Source organism: Canis aureus, chromosome 27 (assembly GCF_053574225.1).
Source record: "Canis aureus isolate CA01 chromosome 27, VMU_Caureus_v.1.0, whole genome shotgun sequence".
In the NCBI taxonomy this organism is placed as follows: domain Eukaryota; kingdom Metazoa; phylum Chordata; class Mammalia; order Carnivora; family Canidae; genus Canis; species Canis aureus.
The window spans coordinates 28,098,240-28,125,249 of NC_135637.1; the positions used below are offsets into that span (position 1 = coordinate 28,098,240).

General features: G+C 41.0%; 1 protein-coding gene, 1 long non-coding RNA gene and 1 other non-coding gene across 5 annotated transcripts in view; 2 read left to right on the top strand and 1 right to left on the bottom strand.

Moving 5' to 3' along the window:
• Positions 1 to 12,488, bottom strand: part of PISD (phosphatidylserine decarboxylase) — a 43,856-nt gene extending 31,368 nt beyond the window's left edge. The window contains exons 1-2 of one of the 2 annotated variants that reach the window (XM_077874407.1): positions 12,348 to 12,488; positions 1,316 to 1,395 (exon numbers count right to left, since the gene is read on the bottom strand). In XM_077874407.1, coding sequence (XP_077730533.1) covers positions 1,316 to 1,395; positions 12,348 to 12,412 — 145 coding nt within the window. In that variant the 5' untranslated portion in view covers positions 12,413 to 12,488. Of the gene's footprint in view, positions 1 to 1,315; positions 1,396 to 12,347 lie in introns of those variants that run through there. The other variant, XM_077874408.1, reaches the window with a different exon arrangement.
• A 53-nt stretch (positions 12,489 to 12,541) lies between these two features.
• LOC144299081 (uncharacterized) lies at positions 12,542 to 20,462 on the top strand. 2 transcript variants are annotated; one of them, XR_013365879.1, is made up of 2 exons: positions 12,542 to 12,606; positions 20,273 to 20,462. It is a non-coding gene; the product is annotated as an uncharacterized LOC144299081 (long non-coding RNA). The 2 variants fall into 2 exon arrangements; XR_013365880.1 differs by lacking the exon at positions 12,542 to 12,606 and adding an exon at positions 14,817 to 15,347.
• On the top strand, positions 14,310 to 14,443 carry LOC144300095 (small nucleolar RNA SNORA70). The gene has a single exon (XR_013366736.1). It is a non-coding gene; the product is annotated as a small nucleolar RNA SNORA70 (small nucleolar RNA).
• Positions 20,463 to 27,010: the final 6,548 nt, after the last annotated feature.

Consider the following 27,010-nt stretch of genomic DNA (forward strand, 5'->3'; position numbering starts at 1 on the left):
TTCCCAGTAGCCTATACTAAACCAAAGTATACCCTTCTTACTGCATCTTGACTTCCAATGGGAGGAAACCTTCCTTTTTTTTTTTTTTTTCTTTTTTATGGCGGGGGGAGGAAACCTTCCTGTTCCCAACATCACTATCCCCCTACCACATTTTGGCTGTTGCTGTTTCTTCTTTTAATGAGCAAGTATGGATGTCACTAATCTCTCCCATCTTCTAATTATTCCTAATGAACTCTTACTATTTCACAACTAAATATTATACCTCTGACCAAGAAAGACTGACCAAAAAGCAAATTTTTTTTCCACTTTCTGAAATATTTGCTGACAAGAGATCTGTTGTACCCTCCTCACTGCAGTGAGCCACTATCCTAGACTGACTAGTCACACTCTACTGAATGCTGTCTGCTACACTAGCCCCTTCTTCAGTTATATCTCTCACCTTCTCAAAGGCTTACTTTGCCTCTCCAAAAAGTAGTAAGTAGAGAGAGCCCTCCACTACTGACCACCCCTCTGCTGGGCTTATCACTTTATAAATACACAGCTTCTCTGCAGATCCAAGACCATGGCTCAATTTCTGAGGGCGCCTCCCTTCTATCCTTCATGTGATTCCTACATGCTCCAGGATGCAAATCCTAACTAAATAAGTAGCACCCAGATGTGCTATTAACTACCATAATAAACATTTGGTTTTTGCTCTCTTTAACCAATTTATTTTACTTCCAAGGTACTCTCACTAAACAATTCAAAATGCCTTCTGGTATGATCGAATAAAAAGGATATCTAGATAAAGATGACAGAAGATTTTTGTACGGATTTAAATGGCTGCTTACAAAACCAAAAAAGTTCATAATCTACAATTTTGATGAGGGTATGGGGAACTGATGTACTCACGAGCACTTTCTGCTCATATGCATGTAAGCTGGGACAACCTCTCTGAAGAACAATTTGGCCTAAATACCAACTTGTAAAATACATAACTCTTTTGATCCAGCAATTCCAGCTCTATAAATCTGTCCTAAAGCTATGCCAAGATATGTTACCACAGAAATGTCTATAGTACAAAAAGCCTAGAGACAAACTTAAATGTCCAACACCAAATGGCATTCAACAGAACACTATGCAGCCAATAAAAATGATGAGGTAATAATCATTAGCACTTCAGTGATAACTACATGCCAGACACTCTAAGCACCCCACAGATATAAAATCATTTAATTCTAATAACAATCCTGTGAAATAGGAGCTATTTATCCCAGTATACCAAGAAGCAAACTGAAGCACAGAGAGGGCAGCACCACCTTTAATTGCTACTTACTTGTATAGAAGGCTCTGACAGGAAGCTTCCTTAAGGGCTGTAGGAAATGGCTCATGGTAGTGTTCTCACAGTGAAGGAGGCTACAATTAAGCAAAAAGAACTATTAAGCATTTATCTTAAAATAATTTTTTTTAAAGTAGGCTCCACACCCACGTGGGGCCTGAACTCAAAACCCTAAGGATAAAGACCTGGGCTGAGATCAAGAGTCAACCACTTAGCCAAATAAGCCACTCCAGCACCCCTATCTTAAAAAAAAAAAAAAAATTAAGATTTTTTTTTTTTAATTAATTAACTTACGTATTTGAGAGAGAAAAAAAGAGAGCAGGAACATGGGGAGGAGTCCCTTTCCCACTTGTGCTCTCTCTCCCTCTCCAATAAAATTTTTTTAAAAATTACTAAAAAAATACGATGGGGTGCCCGAGTGTCAGTCGGTTAAGTGGCTGACTTTGGCTTGGGTCATGATCCCAGGGTCCTGGGATCAAGCCCTACATCAGGCTCCCCACTCATGTTCTCTCTCAAATAAATAAAATCTTTAAAAATATTTTTAAAATGTGCATCAATTGGCAAAACTTGGACATAATGTATAAATTCAGTAATAGTCTTATATCAATGTTAATTTCTTAGTTTTGACCACTGTACTGTGGTTGTGTGAGAAAATGATCTTGTGGGAAAAAGGCTGAAATAGTTCATAGTAAAGGGGTATGTTTGTAATTTTCTCTCAAGTGTTTCAGAAAAAAAATACACATAAAGAGAGGAGAGGGAGAGGAAGGGAGAATGGTAAAGCAAATATAGTCGTCATTTGGGGAATCTTCGTAAAGGGTATTTGGGAATTCTATTATTTTTATAACTTTTCTGTAAGTCTGAAATGATTTCACAATAAAGTCATTTTTCTTAATGAAGCCCAAGATCATAATAGCCAGTACTCTTACTCAAAGCCACATGTTTCTATACCACAAAAGAACTGTATGCAGTCTTGTAAACATCTAGCCCCTACTGGTTAAAGAATTTTTTTTTTTTTTTTTAATTTATGATAGTCACACAGAGAGAGAGAGAGAGAGAGAGGCAGAGACACAGGCAGAGGGAGAAGCAGGCTCCATGCACCGGGAGCCCGACGTGGGACTCGATCCCGGGTCTCCAGGATCGCGCCCTGGGCCAAAGGCAGGCGCCAAACCGCTGCACCACCCAGGGATCCCTGGTTAAAGAATCTAATACTGGCAGCTGAAATTTTAAATTTTAAATGTTTGACCTGGAAAAAAAAATGACACAAACAAACCACATGGAACTATTCTAATTTACGTCAAGACACCTGATATAGAATTTTTTTTTTTTAAGAAATAAGAACATCATTTTTTTTTAAGATTTTATTTAAGGGCACCTAGGTGGCTCAGTGCTTGAGCATCCACCTTTGGCTCAGGTCATGATCCTGGCATAGAGTCCTGCATTGGGCTCCCCGCAGGGAGCCTGCCCCTCTGCCTGTGTCTCTGCCTCTCTATGTGTCTCTCTCATGAATGAATAAATAAATAAATAATTTTTTAAAAAAGATTTTATTGATTTATTCATGAAAGACAGAGAGAGAGAGAGAGAGAGAGAGGCAGAGACATAGGCAGAGGGAGAAGCAGGCTCCATGCAGGGAGCCTGACATGGTACCCGATCCCGGGACTCCAGGATCATGCCCTGGGCCGAAGGCAGATGCTAAACCGCTGAGCCACCCAGGGATTCCCCAAAATATTTTTAAAAATAAATAAAAATAAAGGTTTTATTTATTTGACAGAGAGAACACAAGCAGGAGGAGCAGCAGAGGGAGAAGGAAAAGCAGACTCCCTGCTAAGCTGGGAGCCCAATGTGGGGCTCAGTCCTAGGACCTCAGGATCATGACCTGAGCCAAAGGCAGATGCTTAACTGACTGAGCTACCCAGGCATCCTTGATTTGGAATATTTTAATTCTTCTTTGTGGTTACTTCGCTATTCTGTCAAGATACTTTGACAGCCTTCTCAGAAAAAAACAACCAATGACTTTTACAGCTTTCCATTCTAAGAAAACATTATTTCTGATTTTAGTTTGTTTCTGTGTTTCACCTTCAACCAGGGAAGGACATCTTCCCAGAGGCAGTAAGAAAGGACTGCCAGAAAGGAAAGCATTTATGAACTTTTACTTAATAACTGGATCTCTCCTAATCAAAGAGCAAACATCTCTTTCAATTCAGATAGCACTTTGGTTTCCCCAAATTTTGTGTTTTGTTTTGTTTTTTTAAGATTTTATTTGTTCATAAGAGACAGAAAGAGAGAGGCAGAGACATAGGCTGAGGGAGAAGCAGGCTCCAGACAGGGAGCCTGATACAGAACTGGATCCCAGGACCCCAGGATCACAACCTGAGCAGAAGGCAGAGACTCAACCACTGACCCACCCCCCTGGGCCCCTCCCCAAATTTTGACCTAAAATCTTAAGTAAAGGGACTATGTACTTGTCAGTAAGTGTTTCTGTTTTTACTAGAGCCCTTTATGATAGAAGCAATAATTTAATAAAACTGTCTACATTGCTACTTTTGTGGAAAATAGAACTGCATTTATGACCTTCATGCAATAATATTTACTTTCATGGATATTTAGTAGTTACACCTTACACAGATACCCTGCAAACAAGATCAGATTTAGGCATCTTCATTTTTTTTTTTTAAACTTGAAATTGACTTAAAAACACCCTCACAGCACAGTGCTAATAGGGCTAATGTGATGAATCTGATTCTCTGATTGGCAAGTCAGGTCTGTATGGTGAAAAAGTATGGGACCATGATAATCACCCCACTAAGGCCAGAGAGACATACAGCTATTAACACAAAGAGGGTAATGTTTCAGTATATGAATGTTCTTTCAGCACTGAACAATGCTCATCTCTTAGACTGGAAACTCCCACTATAAAAGCTAAAAGCCTCCAACCCTGCTTTCCAAAGAGAATTAGAACAAGAAATATAAAAACTGACTAAAGGTACATTGTTGTGCTCTGTACACTGCTGTATTATGTCTTCCAGAATGAATGCTGAACCCAACTAAAAGAATGCTTGCAAACTTTTGAATAAGGCTTTTTTCCCCTTTGGCTGGGGGAGGTATGAATGAGAGATAATTGTCTATCCACTGCAACCAGACACATAGCACTCAGGTGGTTTCTCTTGCATGTGGGTCTTCCCCCTTTGGCCACCCTGTCCCAGAACAGATTGCTTGGCTTTCTTGTATACCACTGTAGCCCCAACTCCTAGAAAAAAATGCCGGCAAATGCATCATTACACCAACTTGTCTTTTACTACTGGATCACTTCTATCTTCATATAAATGCTGTACTTTCTCCAATCTTACATAAACACTGTCTACCATGTATCCTCCTCCAGCTTCCACACTACTTTTCTTTCTCTCCTTCATAATAAGCTCACTATCAACCATAAAAATCCTAGAAGAGAACACATGCAGCAACTTTGTTCTAGATAGGCCCTCTGAGGTGAGGGAAACAAAAGCAGAAATAAACTACTGAGACTACATCAAAATAAAAAACTTCTGCACAGCAGAGGAAACAATCAACAAAACTAAAAGGCAACCTATAGAATGGGAGAAGATATTTGCAAATAACATATCCAATAAAGGGTTGCTATCCAAAATATATAAACTTATAAAACTCAACACTCAACAAATAATCCAAATAAAAAATGGGCAGGGGATCCCTGGGTGGTGCAGCGGTTTGGCGCCTGCCTTTGGCCCAGGGCGCGATCCTGGAGACCCGGGATCGAATCCCACGTCAGACTCCCGGTGCATGGAGCCTGCTTATTCTCCCTCTGCCTGTGTCTCTGCCTCTCTCTCTCTCTCACTGTGTGCCTATCATAAATAAAAAAAAAAAAAAAAAAAAAAAAAATGGGCAGAAGATATCAGCAGACATTTCTCCAAGAGGATATCCAGACGGCCAAAGTCATATGAAAAGGCCCTCATCGTTTGTCATCAGGAAATGCAAATCAAACCTATAATGCAGTATCACCTCACACCTATCAGGATGGCTAAAATCAACACAAGAAACAGGTGTTGGCGGGGATCCCTGGGTGGCGCAGTGGTTTGGCGCCTGCCTTTGGCCCAGGGCGCGATCCTCGAGACCCGGGATCGAATCCCACGTCAGGCTCCCGGTGCATGGAGCCTGCTTGTGTCTCTGCCTCTCTGCCTCTCTCTCTCTCTCTCTCTCTCTCTCTCTCTCTGACTATCGTAAATAAATAAAAATTAAAAAAAAAAAAAGAAAGAGGAAAAGATACAGGTGTTGGCAAGGTTGTAAAGAAAAAGGAATCTCTTGCACTGTTGGTGGAATGCAAACTGGTGTAGCCACTGTGGAAAACCATATGGAGGTTCCTTAAAAAGTTAAAAATAAAACTTATGATCTAGTAATCACACTACTGGATATTTACCCGAAGATTACAAAAACACTAATTCAGAGAGATACATTACCTCCATGTTTATAGCAGGATTATTTACAACAGCCAAGATATAGAAGCAGCCCAAATATCTATCTACTGATTAATCGGTAAAGATGATGTGGTGTGGGGATGCCTGGGTGGCTCAGTGGTTGAGCGTCTGCCTTTGGTCAGGGCATGATCCTGGAGTTCTGGGACTGAGTCCCACATTGGGCTCCCTGCATGAAACCTGCTTCTCCCTCTGCCTATGTCTCTGTGTCTCTCATGAATTAAAAAAAAATAAAATCTTTAAAAAAAAAAGATGTGGTATGTGTATACATAGATACATACATATAAATATATGGATAATGTATACACATACACACACACATATACATATAGTGGAATATTATTCAGCCATAAAAAAGAATGAAATCTTGCCACTTGCAATGACATGAATGGAGCTAGAGGATTATGAAATGTTAAGTGAAATAAGTCAGAGAAAGACAAATAACAAATGATTTCACTCATATGTGGAATTTAAGAACTAAAACAAATGAGAAGAAGGCAAAAAAGAAAGAGACAAACCAAGAAAGAATTTCCTAGAACTATAGAGAACAAACTGATAGTCATCAGAGGGGAGGTGGGTAGAGGAATGGGTTAAAAAGGTGACAGGGATTAAGGAGTGTAGTTGTGAAGAGCACTGTGTGTTATATGGAATTGTTGAATCACTATATTATACCTCTTTTTTTTTTTTAAGATTTTTTTTTTTTTTAAGATTTTATTTATAGGGCAGCTGGGTGGCTCAGCGGTTTAGCGCTGCCTTCAGCCCAGGGCCTGATCCTGGAGATCCAGGGTCGAGTCTTATATTGGGATCACTGTATGGAGCCTGCTTCTCCCTCTGCCTCTCTTTCTCTCTCTCTCTTTCTCTCTCTCTCTGTGTGACTATCATAAATAAATAAAAAAAATTAAAAAAAATAAAATAAAATCTTTTAAAAAAGGAAAATTAAGGCAATATCCATGTACTTTAAAAAAATTTTTTTTTAAGATTTTATTTATTTATTCATGAGAGACACACAGAGAAAGGCAGAGACACAGGCAGAGGAAGAAGCAGGCTCCTTGCAGGGAGCCTGATGTGGGACTCAATCCCTGAACTGGGATCATGCCCTGAGCCAAAGGCAGGCACCCAACTGCTGAGCCACCCAGGCGTCCTGGGTGTCCCAACAGGCACACATGGATGGGTCAGTGGTTGAGTGTCTGCCTTTGGCTCGGGGCGTGATCCTGGAGTCCCAGAATCGAGTTCCACACTGGGCTCCCTTCATGGAGCCTGCTTCTCCCTCTGACTATGTCTCTGCCTCTCTCTGTGTGTCTCATGAATAAATAAAAAAAATCTTAAAAAAAAAAAAAAATAGGGATCCCTGGGTGGCGCAGTGGTTTAGCGCCTGCTTTTGGCCCAGGGCGCGATCCTGGAGACCCGGGATCGAATCCCATATCGGGCTCCTGGTGCATGGAGCCTGCTTCTCCCTCTGCCTATGTCTCTGCGCCTCTCTCTCTCTCTGTGTGTGTGACTATCATAAATAAGTAAAAATTAAAAAAAAATAAATAAATAACTGGAAGTTTGTACCTCTTGATCTTCTCACCCTTCCTCCTTCCTGAAACATTCCCCTCATGTGGCTTCTGGGACCCTGATTTTCCTCCTAGCTCTCTGGTCTCTCCCCTAACTTCAAACTGTTGCCATGCCCAAGGTTCGGATCTCTTCACCGAATACATGCTCTTCCTAGAGTTGCTCATCCAGTCCCCAGCCTTTATTTATTTTTATTTTAATTCCAATATAGTTTCAGTTGTACAGTTGTACAGTTGTTCAGTTTCAGGTGTACACTATAGTGATTCAACAATCCATAAATCACCCAGTACTCATCACAAATGCATGGCTTAATTCCCATCACCCATTTCACCCATTTCACCCATTTCACTCCCCCAGTCACCTATCTTTAAATAGCCACACCTGATGATTCCCTCACTACTCTTTCAGAGATGTCCAGATCCATTATTTTCTTTTTTTTTTTTTTTTAAAGATTTTATTTATTTATTCATGATAGTCACACAGAGAGAGAGAGAGAGAGGCAGAGACATAGGCAGAGGGAGAAGCAGGCTCCATGCAGGGAGCCCGATGTGGGATTCGATCCCGGGTCTCCAGGATCGCGCCCTGGGCCAAAGGCAGGCGCCAAACCGCTGCGCCACCCAGGGATCCCCAGATCCATTATTTTCAACTGGCTACTCAACATCCCTACTCTGCATCATCTCAAACTGAGTTTGTCCAAAACACGATTCGCCTTCAACCTGCTCTTCCCCATAGAGGAATCCATCTGTGGTGAGACTAGTCAGATATTTATCAAATCTACTTCATCTTCTCCCTGGACACCCAAAAACGTGGTGTTTCCCAACCTCCTTTGCAGTAGGGTGTGACCAAAAAACTGCATTCTAACCAATGTGAAAGCCATTCAGGTTTCCCAGGCATCCACACCCAGGCTTTCCCCTTCAGCCTGTTCTCAGCAGACAAACATGAAGAACTTGGAGAGCCATGTGCTAAAGACAGCAGGAGCATCCTTGCATTACTGTTGCCCAATCAGGAGCACCCACTGGGACTTTAGAAAATCAAGACATAAATTTTTACTGTGTTGTCACTGAGATCCTGGGGTTTACCTGTTACCATAGCAGCATTACTATAATACATCATCTCAGCAAAAGGTACCACCCTCCAGACAGCTACACAAATCAAAACCCTAAGACCCATTCTCATAGAAGTCTCTTCTTTCTCACTATCCATATTCAGTCCACTAGCAAGACAGGAAGACTCTTCCTTTAAAATATATCTTTATCTGCCTAGGGGCACCTGGCTGGCTCAGTTGGAAGAGCATGCAACTTGTTCTCAGGGTCGTGAGTTCAGGCTAAGTGTAGAGATTTTTTAATTAAATAAATAAATAAACTTAAAATATGTATACGTGTATCTTTATCTGCCTATTTCTTGTTGCCATCACGCCCCAGCCCAAAACACCAGATTCTCTTAACAGATGACTGTGAAGGCCTGTTCTCCAGTTTTCACTCTTGGCCCTCTATATTCTACTCACTGCAAAACAGCCAGAATGATCTTTTCAAAACAAAAAATAAAACCAGACCCTATATACTGGTCCTTGCTGGATTCTCAAATATCCTGCTGCTTTCCCTCTCTTCCTTATTCATTCCTGTTGACACTTCTAGTACCTACCACACCTTTGCCACTTTCCACACCTTTGCATTTGATGTTTGTTCTACTAGGCACACCCTGCTATGTGGCTCACTCCCTTATCAGCCAGTTCTCTGTGAAGAGTTTTCCTCCTCAGTTTGGCTCTCCTGAATACCATATGTCCAAGAGTTACCCCTCTCAAGCACTAACCCTTTAATTACCTTATTTTTTTAAAAGATTTTTATTTATTCATTCATGAGAGACACAGAGAGAGAGAGAGAGGCAAAGACACAAGCAGAGGGAGAAGGAGAAGCAGGCTCCATGCAGGGAACCCAACGTGGGACTCGATCCCGGGACTCCAGGATCAGGCCCTAGGCTGAAGACAGGGGCTAAACTGCTGAGCCACCCAGCGATCCCCACCTTATTTTTTTTCATACCACTTCTCGCTACCTGGAATGAACAGATTACATATGTATGTGTACATATATGCATATATATACATGTATATTTGTGTATCCACTTGTTTACTGTCCATATTCCTTGATGAACATAGGGGTTTGTATGCCTTCTCACTGAACTCCAATCTCAATGGTGAGATTAAGCCCCAGAGAGATGAACGGATAAATTCAACCAGATGTCTATTCTAGGTGGTGACTCATGTGGGCATCCTGTAAGCAGGTGATTAAAGCCTATTAGTGAGCACACAAGTCTGACAGTATGGCTCATTGCCACTCACTAGCAGTATGACTTTAGAAACGTAATTAATTCTCAGCCTCAATTTCTCCACCTGTAAAAACAGGATCTACCTCATTAAGATTATGTGAGACAATCATGAAAAACTGGTACCTAGTTACATATTACTATTATTTAAAGTAACAGAGTTTATATTCAGCTGGCACAGGCTGGAACGCCTGTATCAATTATCTATGACTAGGGGCACTTGGCTGGCTCAGTCAGTGGAGCATGTGACTTGTGGTCTCAGAGTCGTGAGTTTGTACCCTAAGATGGGGGTATAGATTATATATATATATATATATATATATATATATTTATTACATTTATTTATTTATTTATTTATTTATTTATTTATTTATAGATTACTTAAAAAAAAAGTTGTCTATAACCAATGTCCATGCTGATTGGTCTATGCCCATCATTATATAAAATAACATTATCTCTGGTGGTGAATGCTTTAACTGTGGTCTTTCTATCTCCCCTGCTTTCTGAAGCTATGAAAAGCTCTCCTGAAAAGCAACTGGCAGATCTGAAGAAGGCCTTATTCCACATTCTATCTTGCATAAGTGTGGAGTGTTTTCTCTTTCTTCTACTAAACCACAAAGTTCTTTAAACACAAAGCTGATTCCAAATGCTGTATCCTTTAACTCCTCTCCTCCCTCCCTTCCTCCATGGTCCCTGGCACTGTGGTTTGCAGTTGGAATGAATGTCATAAATACTTCTGAAAGTCTTGCATAAGCAACTTCTCCCTAGGTACTAAGTCTACACTTACATGAACCTAAGAATCATCTGGGGCACTTTCCGTCCCAACCTACTACACCAACTAAATCTGAATTTGGCAGCAAGGTGGGGATATACCTGGGAATCTCAATTTCTAATAAACATCCACCCTATTATTTTATCAAGTTTGGAAAACATGGTCATTAATTATCACCCAAAATATTGCTTTCTCTTTGTTCTGTCACCTGTCACACATCACCCAGTTACTGAAAACTCCCCTCCAATATGAGGCTTTCATTTATATGTTTCACAGACATGCTTCACTTAAAACTTAAGAAAATGTTGTCTGTTTTTTGTGTGTATCAATATATGATACCTTTGAAATTAGGGGTTCTTATTGTACCCAAATCCTCATTCCTTCCAACCACTACACCTAAATCCAGCCTCATTTATCTCCATTGATACTAAAGTAGGAGTCCCTGTTTCCAGCCCCCTTTTTAATGACAAGTGAGTGAGTACATCCTCTACATCATCATTAAAAAAAAAATATCTGAAGAGTGTCATTTTTGTGAAAATATCAGAGAGGATGACAAAACATGAGAGACTCCTAACTCTGGGAAATGAACAAGGGGTGGTGGAAGGGGAGATGGGCGGGGGGTTGGGATGACTGGGTGACTGGCACTGAGGGGGGCACTTGGCGGGATGAGCACTGGGTGTTATGCTGTATGCTGGCAAATTGAACTCCAACAAAAAAAATTTTTTTTAAAAGAGTGTCATTTTTTAGTCTTTCTAACTGACACAGTTTAAGTCAATTCACAGCTGACTCATACACAGCACAGCTGGTATTAACATCAGAGAACCAGAGACCCCTCAGTCCAAATCCTAACCGTTACCCCACACTGATGAGCCCTCTTCTGAGAGAACTACACCATTTCTGAAGAGTCCATGATAAGGGAGAAAAGCTTTCATGGTAAGGCCAATCAGTTTCTGTTCCCTCTCAGCCCAAATCCAGTGCCCTTTGACTTCCCAAAATTACAATGACAGGTCACCACCTCTGACCACAGAGCAAGTTTTGGTTAACGCTGACAAAATTAACCCTGCCAGAAAAACAAAGATCACCACGCATTTCTCAAACCCTCGCCCTTTGAAATGACACCAAGCAGCAGACTCTGAGTCATATCTACCAACATTTTAATCCATTTTCTGAGAGTCTAGATGCTCCCAAGGTATTTCCGAATTAAATGCCCTCATGGTGGGCAGCCTGGGGGAAAGGTCCTTGCGTGACAGAGGTAGCCTACTCGAGGTCCTGGCTCTACTAACGGGCTGGGTAACCCTAAGCAAGTCCCTCACACTCTCAAGGCCTCAATTTCGCCAATTCCAAAAACAGCTGGATTTAGATGACCCCTCATGTCTCTTCCAACAAGAGTTGGGAGCCAGTCCCCAAAATAACCAAACTCTAATTCCTTATGGACTATTTGCGATTACCGAATCCAACCTCTTCGCTTCAAAGATCAAGAATCCGAAAGGAAAGCACCTGACTCCCAGTTCCAAGCTCTTCCCACATCTCACCGCCCTTCCAGGAACACCACCCCCGAAAGAGGCGTGCAGTCCAACCTCGACTCTACCGGGGGACAAGCAGCTGATTCTATCTGCTTTGTTCGTTTGGGTTGTTGGGGTTTTTTGTTGTTGCTGCTTGTCCCCTCTGCACTTCCACCTACATGGAAAGGGCAACGCGAGAGCGCTTAAGCCAGATCCTAAATAAACCCAGACCTCCCTACGCGCCGGCAGGCACACCAGCTCCTGAGCTCTAGGTGAAGGTGGATGGCTCTGCCTTCACTCGCCCCCTCCTCAGGTCGAGCCCGCAAAAAAACAAACGATTTCTTCCTCCCGGCGGCCCAGGCCGCCTCCCACCTTTAGACAGCCTCCCCAGGTAGCTATACCTGCTCCGCCACGGCGTGACCCCGCGTAGCAACCTCAGACACCGCCACCCCACGGACGCCGCCATCTTGTCTCCTCCTTCTTGGCGGACCACGCCCCCTTCTCACACTCGTGGCGCATGCGTGTGACGTGGACGAGCATCGAGCTCACGGGACCAATGAGGAACGCGGTGGGCTGTGGGCGGAGACGGCTAAGCCCCGCCCCATCGATGCTCCCCGCCCCATCAGCCCGGCCGTTTGGGAGCCTCCAGGGCCAGGTGAGGTAGGTCTGCCTCGTGCGAAGTCAGGGCCTGGGTGGAGCGTAGCCACTCTTCCTTCTTCCCTGTGGCGTGCGTTTCCTCGTGCGCCTGAAAAATGAGTCACCCAGGATCCAAGAATGTATCAGCTTGGATGGAGAAGCTAAGGCCAGCCACGACTGGGATACCATTTATTCTGGGCTTTCTAAGCGCCAGGCTCCATTCTGAGCTCTTTGCCTGTATGGTGTGTCGTTCTTATTTTCCCAAACTGGGGAAATACAGCTCCACTTTTTCCAACCCCAGTCTGCTAATCATAGTTGTCTTCACCAGATATTTGATACAAGAGGGATATATTGCCTGGTGCCTGCAGTTATTTCTGTGTGGTTATTTAAGCTCAACTAGTGTACAACCAGCCCCTCCAAGAAACCTAAGGTTTCCTGTTGGAGGGGAGGCACCTCCTTCAATGGGCCTTTAAAGTATGGGGAGGGGGGGAGTATAGAATTGGTTTTACTGTTCAACTAAGACTAATAACTCAAAAGGAGTGGGTGGGGTTATTTAAAAATAAAGTGCATTCGGGGGATCCCTGGGTGGCGCAGCGGTTTAGCGCCTGCCTTTGGCCCAGGGCGCGATCCTGGAGACCCGGGATCGAATCCCACGTCGGGCTCCCGGTGCATGGAGCCTGCTTCTCCCTCTGCCTATGTCTCTGCCTCTCTCTCTCTCTCTCTCTCTCTCTCTCTGGTGTGACTATAATAAATAAATAAATAAATAAATAAATAAATAAATAAATGCATTCGGGAAAACTGAAATATCCTCATGCAAAAGAATACGGTGGACGCTAACCTTATACCATGTATAAAAAGTAACTAAAATGAATTAAAGACCTAAACTTAAGAATTAAAACTATAAAACTCTTTTTTTAAAGATTTTATTTATTTATTTATTTATTTATTTATTTATTTATTTGTTTGTTTGTTTGAGAGAGCAAGAGAGGGGCACCTGGGGTGGCTCAGTAGGTTAAGTAAGCATCTGCCTTCTACTCAGGTGGTAATCCTGGGGTCCTGGAATCAGCCCTCCCTCCCTCTGCTCCCCACTCCCATCAGAAGTGCGGCTGCTTTTCTCTGCACCTCCCCCCTTTCTCATGCTCCCTCTCCTCTCTCTCTCTCAAATAAATGAATAAAATCTTTTTTTTAAAAAAAAGAGACCACGGGGCAGCCCTGGTGGCGCAGACTGCAGCCCTGGTTTAGCGCCGCCTGCAGCCCAGGGCGTGATCCTGGAGACCCTGGATTGAGTCCCACCTCAGGCTCTCTGTATGATGCCTGCTTCTCCCTCTGCCTGTGTCTCTGCCTCTCTCTCTTTCTCTCTCTCTCTCTGTCTCTCACGAGTAAATAAATAAAATCTTAAAAAAAAAATAAAAAATAAAAAGAGACCACGGAAGGCGGGGGGAGGGGGCAGAGGGAAAGGGAGAAGCCGACTCCCTGCTGAGCAGGGAACCCCCCACAAGGGGTTCCACTCTGGGCTCATCCCAGGCCCCTGGGATCAAGATCTGAACCCAAGATAACCCTTTAATTGACTAAGCCACTCAGGCACCCCAAACTATAAAACTCAAAAAAAATATAAGGGAAACCTTCATGACTTTGGACTCGGCAACGATTTTTTGAGTGTAACATCAAAACACAGGCAACAAGAACAAAATAATATCAATTGAACTTCATCAAAATTAAACTTTTGTCTGCGGCCAATTAAGCCGACTGTGCTCTTTCTCCATGGGGGCCCAGTGTGCCATGGCTGCAAACAGTAGCCTCCTTGGTAGTGTATGCAGCCTGTTGATTGTATGGGTTGCCCTAAGGGACCTTGGAGACAGCCCTTTGTGGTCGACTTTGAGGTCTGACATAAGGCTATCTCCAATCTAGGCTGCAGACAGGTATGCGAGGTGCCTTTGGGAAGCCCCAGGGCACAGTAGCCAGGGTCCACATTGGCCAAGTCATCATGTCCATCCGTACCAAGCTACAGAACAAGGAGCATGTGATTGAGGCCCTATGCAGGGCCAAGTTCAAGTTCCCTGGCCGCCAGAAGATCCACATCTCCAAGAAGTGGGGCTTTACTAAGTTTAATGCGGACGAATTTGAAGATATGGTGGCCGAAAAGCGGCTCATCCCAGATGGCTGTGGGGTCAAATACATCCCTAATCGTGGCCCCTTGGACAAATGGAGGGCTCTCCACTCATGAGAACCTTGCACCACCCGAACCTTACTCATGCCCACCAATAAATCCTGCTTCCTGTCAAAAAAAAAAAAAAAAAAATTAAACTTTTGTGCACCGAAGGACACTATCAAGAGAATTCAAAGACAACCCACAAAAAGCAAGAAAATATTTGTAAATCCTAAATCTGATAAGCATCTAGTATCCAGAATATAAAAAGAACTCCTAAAACTTAATAAAAAAGGACAAAATAATGAGCAGACATTTCTCCAAGGAAGTCATACAAATGAATATAAGATGCTCAACCTCACTAGTGATTAGGGAAATGCACATCAAACCACAATGAGATACCAACTTCACATACATTAGAATGATTATAAATTTTTTAAAAGATTTCATTCATTTATTTGACAGAGAAAGAGAGAGAGCAAGCAGGGGGAGCAGCAGGCAAAGAGACAGGGAGAAGCTGACTGCCAGTGAGCAAGGAGCCCAATGCAGATCTCGATCCCAGGACCCTGGGATCATGACCTGAGCCAAAGGCAGATGCTTAACCAACTGAGCCACCCAGGTACCCCCAATTTTTAAAAAAATGTTAAATAACAAGTGTGTGTAGGGATGTGGAAAACCTAGAATCATTGTGTATTGCTAATGGTAAGGTAAAATAGTACAGTTCCTATGGAAAATGATTTGGTGGTTCCTCAAAAAATTAAATATAGAATTATCATATGATCCAGGAATTTCACTCCTAGGTATATACCCAAAAGAACTGAAAGCAGGGACTCAGATAGTTTGTACACCAATGTTCATAGCAGCATTATTCACAATAGCCAGAAAGTGGATTTATAGATGAATGAATAAACAAAATATGATATATCCATATAATGGAATTTTATTCAGCTATAAAAAGGGGTCAAGTGTCAATACATGCTACAACATCTATAAACTTTAAAAACATTATGGTAAGTAAAATTAGCCCCCCCACAAAAAGACAAATATTGTATGATGCCATATGAAGTACCTAGAATAGGAAAATTTATAAACGGAAAGTAGAATAGAAATTACCAGAGGCTAGGAAGAGAAGAGATTGGGGAGTTAATGGGTACAGAGTTTCTGTTTTGGATGATAAAAAAAAGTTCTAGAATAGTGGCAATTGTTGTCTAACATTGTGAACATACTCAATGTCACTGAATTTTACACTTAAAAAAGTTATGTAGGGATCCCTGGGTGGCGCAGCGGTTTGGCGCCTGCCTTTGGCCCAGGGCGTGATCCTGGAGACCCGGGATCGAATCCCACGTCGGGCTCCTGGTGCATGGAGCCTGCTTCTCCCTCTGCCTATGTCTCTGCCTCTCTCTCTCTCTCTCTGTATGACTATCATAAATAAATAAAAATTAAAAAAAAAAAATGTTATGTATACTGTAGCAATTTTTTAAAAGTCAGTTGAGGGGTGCCTGGGTGGCTCAATTGGTTGGGCTCTGCCTGCAGCTGGGGTCATGACCTCAGAGTCCTGGGATAGAGTCCCACATCAGGCTTCCTGCATGGAGCTTGCTTCTCCTCTATCTGTGTCTCTGCCTCTCTGTGTGTGTGTCTCTCATGAATAAATAAATAAAATATTTAAAAATAAATTTAAAAAGAGTTTTTTCTAGGTATAACTCCTTTATCAGATACATGATTTGCAGATATTTTCTTCTATTCTGTGAATTGTCTTTTCATTTCTTGATGGTGTCTTTGAAATATGAAGTTTTTCATTTTGATAAAGTTCAATTTATCTACTTTTTCTTTTGTTGCTTATGTTTTTGATGTCATACCTAAGGATGATTCATCAAAACCAAGGTCGTGAAAATTTATATCTGTATCTTCTTCTAGGAGTTTTATAGTTTAAGACCGATTCATTTTGAGTTAAGTTTTATACAAGGTGTGAGGTAAGGATCCAACTTCATTCTTTTGCCTGTGGCTGTTCATTTGTCCATTGATTGACTTCCTTAGCTTTTTTTTTTTTTTTTTTTTTTTGAGATTTTATCCATTTATTTGAGTGAGAGAGAGAGAGAGAGCACAAGCCAGGGGAGAGGCAGAGGGATAAGCAGACTCCCCACTGAACAGGGAGCCCAATGCTGGGCTTTATCCCAGGACCCCTGGGATCATGACCAGAGCTGAAGGCAGACACCTGACCTACTTAGCCACCCAGGCACCTGATATTCATAGTTAAATCAACCTTGCATTGCTGGTCATAGTGTATTATCCTTTTTAATATATTGCTAGATTTAATTTGCTAATATTTTATTTAGATTTTTTGCATCTACATTGAGAGAGAGTAAACTATTATTCTTTCTCTCTCTCTTTCTTTCTTGCACCTTTCTCTGGTTTTTGTTATCATAAATTAATGTGCACTTCTCTTTTTCAATTATCTGGAAAGTGTAAGATTGGTACTACCTCTTTCTTAAAATTTGGAAAAATTCATCAGCAAAGCTATATGTGTATGGAGGGAGATTCAATTATGGATTGAATAAGTTTAATAGATGTGGGGCACCTGGCTGGCTCAGTCAGTGGAGCATGCTACTCTTTTTTTTTTTTTTAAGATTTTTATTTAATCATCAATGAGAGACACAGAGAGAGAGAGAGGCAGAGACACAGGCAGGGGGGGAGAAGCAGGCTCCATGCAGGAAGCCCGATGTGGAACTCGATCCCAGGACTCCAGGATCACGCCCCTGGCCAAAGGCAGGCACTAAAACGCTGAGCCACCCAGGGATCCCTGCATGCTACTCTTAATCAAGGGGTTGTGTTTGAGCACCACGTTGGGTGTAGAGATTACTTAAAAATAAAATCTTAAAAAAAATCTAATAGATGTAATATTTGTTCAGGTTTTCTATTCTTGTGTCGGTCTGGTAAATTGTCTTTTCTTCTAGGAATTAATTCATTTAACCTAAAATTTCAATTAATTGACACAAATTTATTCCTAACATTCTTTTGTATTCTTTTTCATGTCTATAGGAATTTTTTTTTTTTTTTTTTTTTTTTGTCTATAGGATTTTTAGTGATGTACTCATGTTCTTTCCTGACATTGGTGAATTTATGAATTCTCTCTTTTTTTCTCTTCTTGGTCATTCTCGCTAGAGGCTTAAAATGTTATTAATTTTTCAAAGGACACATTTTAATTTTGATTATTTACTCTATTATACATTCATTTTTCTTATTTTATTATTATCTACTGAGCTGTATTATTTCTTTCTACTTTCTTTGGGTTTAATGTACTGTTCTTTTCTAAATTTTTGAGAATACTTAGAGCATTTGTTTTTCAGTATTCTTTTCTAATATATGCATTTTATGTTTTTAAAAGATTTTATTTGTTTATTCATGAGAGGCAGAGACATGGGCAGAGGCAGAAGTAGGCTCTCCGCAGCAGCCTGATGCAGGACTCGATCCCAGACCCCGGGATCATGCCCTGAGTTAAAGGCAGACACTTAATTGCTGAGCCACCCAGGCGTCCCTAATATATGCATTTTAGGCTATTACTTATTTCTAAGTACAGGCTTAGCTATACCTTCTATTTTGAGCTACCATGTTTTCAATATTATTCTGTTCAAAATACTTTTCTTTAAAGATTTTATTTTTAAGTAATCTCTATACCCAACGTGAGGCTTGAACTCACAATCCCGATATCAAGAATCACATGCCCCATCCACTGAGCCAGTCGGGTGCCCCTAAAAGACTTTTTAAAAAATCGTTACTTTTTTAAATTGAAGAATGATTCACACATTACATTAGTTTCAGGAGTACAACACAATGATTTGATAATTCTATATGTATTAATCTCAATGTATTAAAGTACATTGTGGGGGCACCTGGCTGGCTCAATTGGTGAAGCATGTGACTCCATATCAGGGTTATAAGTTTGAGCCCCATGTTAGGTATAGGAATTACTTAAAATCTTATAAGAACTCATAAAGTAGGGGCAGCCCCGGTGGCACAGCGGTTTGGTGCCGCCTGCAGCCTGGGGTGTGATCCTGGAGACCTGGGATCGAGTCCCACATCGGGCTCCCTGCATGGAGCCTGCTTCTCCCTCTCCCTCTGCCTCTCTCTGTGTGTCTATGAATAAATAAATACAATCTTTAAAAAAAAGAATTCATAAAGTAAATTATGATTTATTCTTAGACCCTGAAGATAACCATGTATTGCTTAATTTAAAAAAGACTTTGGGGGGATCCCTGGGTGGCACAGCGGTTTGGCACCTGCCTTTGGCCCAGGGTGTGATCCTGGAGACCTGGGATCGAATCCCACGTCAGGCTCCCGGTGCATGGAGCCTGCTTCTCCCTCTGCCTGTGTCTCTGCCTCTCTCTCTCTCTCTCTGTGACTATCATAAATAAAAAAATTTAAAAAAATAAAAAAATAAAATAAAATAAATAAAAAAGACTTTGGGTTTATCTAGTTTTATTTTTATTTGTAACTGATATTTAACACAACTCCACTGTGTTCAGAGAATTTACTTGGAATTTCAATCCTTTGTATTTGTTGACATCTGCTTTGTGGCTCAAATATGGTTAACGTTTTTTTAAGATTTTATTTATTTATTTATTTATTTATTTTTATGATTTTATTTATTTATTCATGAGACAGAGAGAGAGAGAGAGAGAGAGAGGCAGAGACACAGGCAAAGGGAGAAGCAGGCTCCATGCAGGAGCCTGATGTGGGACTGGATACCAGGACTCCAGGATCACGCCCTGGGCCAAAGGCAGTCACTAAACTGCTGAGCCACCGAGGGATCCTCTATTTATTTATTTTAGAGAGAGAGAGAGAGAGAGAGAGAGAGAGAGCACATGAGCAGGGGGAGGAGCAGATGGAAGGAGAAAGCAGACCCTTCACTGAAAGCATAACTCGATGTGGAGCTTGATCCCACGACCCCAAGACCATGCCTGGAGCCGAAACCAAGAGTTGGCCACTCAACCAACTAAGCCACCCAGGTGGCCTGGTTAATTTTTAAAATCTCTCTCTCTCTCTTTTTTTTTAAAGATTTATTTATTTATTCAGAGAGAGAGAGGCAGAGACACAGGCAGAGGGAGAAGCAGGCTCCATGCAGGGAGCCCGACTTGGGACTTGATCCCAGTTCTCCAGGATCACAACCCGGGCTGCAGGCAGCGCTAAACCACTGCGCCACTGGGGCTGCCCTAAAATATATATCAATTAGGTTAAATTGATTAATACAGGTTTTCAGATTTTCTATAATCTACTAATTTTTGTTTACCTGTCCTATCAGTTGAGAGATGTTCATATCTCCAACTATAATATAGATTTGTCTATTTTTCTTTTTAGTTCCATCTATTTTTATTTAACGTTATTTCAATATTTATACAAATTCTAGATTGTTATATTTTCCTGCTGGGTTGGCCCCCCCCTTTTTTTTTTTACCATTATGAATGTTCCTATTTGTCTCTAGTAATGCTATTGCCTTGAAGTCTAACCACATCTGTTTTTTTTTTTTAATTTTTTGTTTATTTATGATAGTCATACAGAGAGAGAGAGGCAGAGACACAGGCAGAGGGAGAAACAGGCTCCATGCACCGGGAGCCCGACGTGGGATTCGATACCGGGTCTCCAGGATCGCGCCTTGGGCCAAAGGCAGGCGCCAAACCGCTGCGCCACCCAGGGATCCCTAACCACATCTGTTATTAATACAGCTATGCTTTTTGCTTTTTGTTTGTTGTTTGCATAGTACAACTTTTTCATCATTAGGTCTTCAGACTCTGTGTGCCCTTGCATTTATAGTGTGTCTCTTTTTTTTTTTTTTAAGATTTTATTTATTTATTCATGGAGACACACAGAGAGAAAGGCAGAGACACAGGCAGAGGGAGAAGCAGGCTCCATGCAGGGAGCCCGATGTGGGACTCGATCCCGGATTCCAGGATCATGGCCTGAGCCAAAGGCAGAGGCTCAACCACTGAGCCACCCGGGTGCCCCTATAGTGTGTCTCTTATAAGCAGCATATTATTGGGTCTTGTTTTTTAACTTAGCCTGACAATATTTATCTTTCAATTGGATTTTTAGGCCATCAATTAAATTATCAAAAAATTGGATTTAAATAGACTTTCTTACATGTATTTTCTATTTGGCCAAATGTTCTATATTCTCTTTTTGCTCACCTACTTGTGGATGCATCAAGTTTCTTTAATAATTACTCTACTCTTTCCCTTTTGTTAACTGATAGTACCATTTCTGTACTAGTCTTTCAGTGGTTACCCTAGGAATTAAAACATAATGTTTGTCCTTTTTTGTTTAGATAAAATTCACACATACAGAAATACACAAGTCTTTTTTTTTTTTAAGATTTTATTTATTTATTTATTTATGACACAGAGAGAGAGGCAGAGAGAGCCCAACATGGGACTCGATCCCGGGTCTCCAGGATCAGGCCCTGGGCTGAAGACGGCGCTATATCGCTGAGCCACCTGGGCTGCCCCACAAATCTTAAGTATAATTCAAGCCATACAACCGCTAAACCCAGGCAAGATATAGAACCTTACCATTATCCCAGAATGTTCCTTCAATCTCTTTCACACTATCTCTGCTATCCATCAGCAATCACTGTTCTGACTTTTAGCACTATGTTACTGCAGCCTGTTCTTGGATTCACAAAAAATGGAATCATTCTGGGGTGCCTGGCTGGCTCAGTCAGTAGAGCATATGACTTTTGATCTTCAGGTAGTGAATTCAAGCCCATGTTGTGATAGAGATTATTTTCAAAAATTTAAAAATTTTTCGGCGCCTGGGTGCCTCAGCAGTTGAGTGTTTGCATTTGGCTCAGGTCATGATCCTGGGGTCAAGGGATTGAGTCCCTCAGGGAGCCTGCTTCTCCCTCTGCCTGTGTTTCTGCCTCTCTCTCTGTGTCTCGTGAATAAATAAATAAATAATTAATTAATCTTAAAAAATAATAATAAAAGTAAAAAAATAAAAAAGCTTAAAAGTTTAAAAAAAAAATCTTGTTTAGGGCAGCCTGGGTGGCTCGGCAGTTTGGCGTCTGCCTTTGGCCCAGGTCGTGATCCTGGAGACCCAGGATCGAGTCCCGTGTCGGGCTACCTTCATGGAGTCTGCTTCTCCCTCTGCCTGTGTCTGTGCCTCTCTCTCTCTCTCTCTCTCTTTCTGTGTCTTTCATGAATAAATAAATAAAATCTTTTTAAAAAATCGTATTTATTTATTCATGAGAGACACACACAGAGAGAGAGAAGTGGAAACACAGGCAGAGGGAGAAGCAGGACCCTCCTCATGCCCTGAGCCTAAGGCAGACGTTCAACCTCTGAACCACCTAGGTGTCCCCCTGCAAAATTTTTAAATGGAATCATTTAGAGTGTTTTCAACCTCTTCTGCTTAGAATAATGTTTTTGAGATGCAAGCATGTTATTTTTACTACCAAGTAATATTCCATTATACAAACACACCACAGTTTGTCCCCTCTCCTACTGATAGGCATTTGAGTTCTGGTTTGGAGTTATTATGAATAAGACTACTGAAACTTACTTGTACAAATACTTTTGCAAACAGAAATTTTCATTTTTCTTGGGACTGGAATTTCTGCATTGTAGGGTAAATAGATATTTTATTTTATAAGAATTTAACAAAAAGTTTTCCAAAGTGGTTGTATCATTTTACATTCCTACCATCAATTAGGAATGTTAGTTTGGTTGCTCCGTATTTTCACCAACATTAATTTTAACCACTCTAATGCATATGATGTGATATCTCTTTATGGTTTAAGTTGTATTATCCAGGAGATTAATAACATTGAGCACTTTTTTATGTGCTAACTGACCATTCATATATCTTTATTTGTGAAATGTCTGCTAAATCTTTTACCCATTAAAAAAATTAGGTTGGGGCACCAGGGTGGCTCAGTCAGTTAAGCATAGGACTCTTGATTTTGGCTCAGGTTGTGATCTCAGGGTTGTGACATGGAGCCCCACATAGGGCTCTGTACTCAGCAGAGTCTGCTTGTCCCTCTCCCTTCTCCTCTGCCCCTCCCCCTGCTCATTCTCTCTCTCTCTCTCAAATAAATAAATAAAATATTTAAGAAAATTAGCTTGTTTGAATTTTTGTTATTGAGTTTTCTGGGTTGTTTATATACTCTGGATATAAGCTCTTTGTTAGAGATATGTATTGCAAGTATTTCTTCTTGTATTATTAATGGAATCTCTTGATAAGCAGTTTTTAATTTTAATGGAGTTTAAGTGATTTTTTTTCTTTAATAGGTTTTTTTTTTTAATCCTAGGAAAGGCTATAAAGATATTCTCCCACATTTTTTTCTAGAAGTTTGCAGTTTTATTTTTTATATTTTGGTGTATGGCTTACCTCAAACTAATTTATATGTATGAAATTAGGTTCATTTTTCTATAAACTTATCAATTTTTTAGCACCAATGCTAAAAAGATTTTCCCTTCCCCTTTGAATTGCCTAGGCATCTTTGTCAAAATCAGCTGATCATACATAAGTGGGTCCATTTCTGGATTCCAATGATCTCCATTTGTTCCGTTGATCTGTCTTAATTACTGTTGCTTTAGTGTAAATCTTTTTTTTTTTTTTTTTTTTAGTAAACTCTGCCCAACAGGGGGCTTGAGATCGAGTCACAGGTTCTACTGACTGAGCCAGCTGAGTACCCCTGTTTTGGCTTTTATAGGTTCTTCATTTCCACAAAAATGTTAGAATCAGTTTGGGAATTTCAACAACAAAAAGCCTGTTGAGACTTTTATTAGGATTGTGTTGAATCCAGAGATCAATTTGGTGAATAATATTGAGGCTCCCAATCCATGGACTTGACAAATCTCTCCACCTTTATTTTTCACCCTCAAAAGTATGGTAAAAAGTACAAGTTAGTACTTTTATTCATTCCTAGTCAATGCAAGCATCTTAGAACATTTAAAATTCCATTACCCATTTTTACCTTTTCTGTTAATGCTCTAATATACCTTTATTCCACTAGATTTTGTTTCATTTTTACAAGAATGTATATAGCAGCTATACTCATAAGGTTCCCAAACTAGAAACAACTCAAATGTCCATTACAAAAGCATTACATTGAGCAAAATAAGTCAGATACCATAGAGTAATACTGTCTGATTGCAAAGATACAAAATTCAAGAACAGACAAAACTAATATATAGGGATGGAATACTGAGTAGTTGCTACCCTGGGGGGCAGGAGTAATTAACTGGAAGGATGAATGAAGGAACTTTCTGGGGTGATAGAAATATCTGAGTGGTGGCTGGATACGTGTATACATTTGTTGAAACTCATCAAATGATAAATGTAATTCTTCAGTGGTTAAATTATAATTTAATCAACAAAATGAAAAAAATCTGGGAAAGCCAAAATCAAAGACAAAAATTACTAAACTAAGCTTGGCTAAAGAAATTTGCTCCATGAAAACCTCTCCTCATGTCTCTCATGAATAAATAAAAGAGGCAGAGACACAGGCAGAGGGAGAAGCAGGTCTCTTGCAGGGAGCCTGATGTGGGACTCGATCCCAGGACCCCAGGACCACAACCCAAGCTGAAGGCAGATGCTCAACCATTGAGCCACCCAAGCGTCCCAATAAATAAAATTTTTATTTTTAAAAAAGATTTTATTTATTTATTCATGAGAGACACAGAGAGAGGCAGAGACACAGGTAGAGGGAGAAGCAGGTTCCTCACAGGGAGCCCGATGCGGGACTCGATCCCCGAAATGGGATCACGCCCTGAGCCAAAGGCAGATGCTCAAACGCTGAGCCACCCAGGCATCCCAAATAAAATTTTTAAAAAGAAAGAAAGAGAAGAAAGAAAGAAAGAAAGAAAGAAAGGAAGGAAGGAAGGAAGGAAGGAAGGAAGGAAGGAAGGAAGGAAGAAAGAAGAAAGAAAGAAAGAAAGAAAGAAAGAAAGAAAGAAAGAAAGAAAGAAAGAAAGAAAGAAAGAAAGAAAGAAAGAAAGAAAGAAAGAAAGAAAGAAAGAAAAAATGCAGCCTCCTTAGAAGATTCACATTTACTTAAGTTGCATTTAGAGACAATCCCCAGTACAGTGTCTGCCTCTAAATAAATGCAGACAGCATGAAAGATGCTGACCAAGTAAAACTCTCCAAAAGTTCTGTTCTGTCTCCCAACTGTAAAACCTGGAGCATTACTGTAATTCTCATTGCCTGAGATGCCCATCTCAACAATGGGAAATCCAGATAAACAGGGTTCTCCATACTGCTGGGCCACTGCTGGAAACCAACTGTCCAACTAGTTTTTTGGCCCTGGTTAAATGCCTTAAGCACCTTGAGTCTCCGTGACTTATCTGGACATTGGATATCACTAAGTGCATGGGATTGGAGGATGAAATGACACAGGACAATTTCAAAGCACCTGGTAGGTGTGAAGCATTCAACAGCTACCCGGCGTTCATTTCTTCCGAAATTTCCCTACTACCACTTGGGGGCAGAGTTAGCCTAGGATCTAAGAACCAATTTGCAATCCCCTGAGATTCAATTTTCTTTTAAGATTTTATTTATTTGAGAGAGCGAGCGAGCGAGATAGCGCGGGGGGGGGGGGGGGGGGGAGGAGAAGTGAAATTCCACGCTGAGTGAGGAGCCTGACATGGGGTGGATCCCAGGACCCTGGGATCATGACCTGAGCAGAAGGCAGACACATAACCCATTGAGCTATCCAGATGACCCAAACAATTTGGAACTAAAAAATAAACTAACAGAAATTTATTTATTTTTAAAATATTTTATTTATTTATTCATGAAAGACAGAGAGAGAGAGAGGGGGGCAGAGACACAGGCAGAGGAAGAAGCAAGCTCCATGCAGGTTGCCTGATGTGGCACTCCATCCTGGGACTCCAGGATCACCGCCGGGGCAAAGGCAGACGCTAAACTGCTGAGCCACCCAGGGATCCCACTAACAGAAATTTAGGAAAAAAAAAAAAAAAGCAAACAACAACAGCAACCAAAGGAAAAAAAAAAATCTCAGTGTACTGGGCTCAGCAACAGAATAGGGGGGAGAGGCAAAAGTAGAAATTACCCAATCTGAAAGAAATGTACTATATCTTAATGGAAATTGTCTTGCCTATTCAGGCTGCTATAACAGACTAATTTATAAACAATAAAAATTTATTTTCTGCAGTTCTGGACAGTGGTTGAGTCCAAGATCAAGACGCCAGTTTGGTCAAGGTCAAGTGAAGCCTATCTTCTGGATTTTAGACTTCATCCTCACATGTTGGAAGAGGCTAGGGAACTCTCTGGAGCCTCTTTTATAAGGCACTAATCCCATTCATGAGGGCTCCACCCTCATAATTTAAGCAGATCCCCAAAGGCCCCCCATACCATCATCTTTAGGGGTTAGTATTTCAACATATGAATTTGGGAGGCCATATTCAGAGCATAGCAGAAATGTACCATTAGCTTGACTGTATCAATGTCAGTGCTGTTGTGATATTGCAGTTTTGCAAGATGTTACCATTGGGGAAAACTGGCTTACTCTGTATTCTTTCTTGCAGAATGTGCATGTGAATCTACAATTATCTCGAAATCAAAATGTTTTATTTGGGTTACCTGAGTGGCTCAGTGATTGAGCATCTGCCTTTGGCTGAGTGTGATCCCGCGGTCCTGGGATCGAGTCCCACATCAGGCTTCTTGCAGGGAGCCTTCTTCTCCCTCTGCCCATGTCTCTGCCTCTCTCTCCGTGTATCTCTCATGAATACATAAATTCTTTAAATAAAAGTTTTATTAACAAAACTCTTGGGGATGGGGTGATGAGCACTAAGGAAGGCATATGATGAAATGAGCACTGTGTGTTATACTATATGTTGGCAAACTGAATTTAAATAAAATATATATATATATAAGATTTATTTATTTATGATAGACATAGAGAGAGAGAGGCAGAGGGAGAAGCAGGCTCCATGCCCGATGCGGGACTTGATCCCAAAACTCCAGGATTGCGCCCTGGGCCAAAGGCAGGCGCCAAACCGCTGAGCCACCCAGGGATCCCCTAAATAAAATATATTTTTAAAAAAATCTCATTCCAGGGGCGCCTGGCTGGCTTAGTCTCTTGATCTCAGGATTGTGAGTTTGATCCTTGATCTCAGGATTGTGAGTTCTATGTTGGGCATAGAGATTACTTAAAAAATAAATAATAAAAATAAAGACTAAAAAAAGATTTTCTTCTTTAAAAAAATATCTCATTCTGGACAGATTTGAGCTGCCTTCTGTCTCCTCATTCAGCTGCCCCTGGAATAA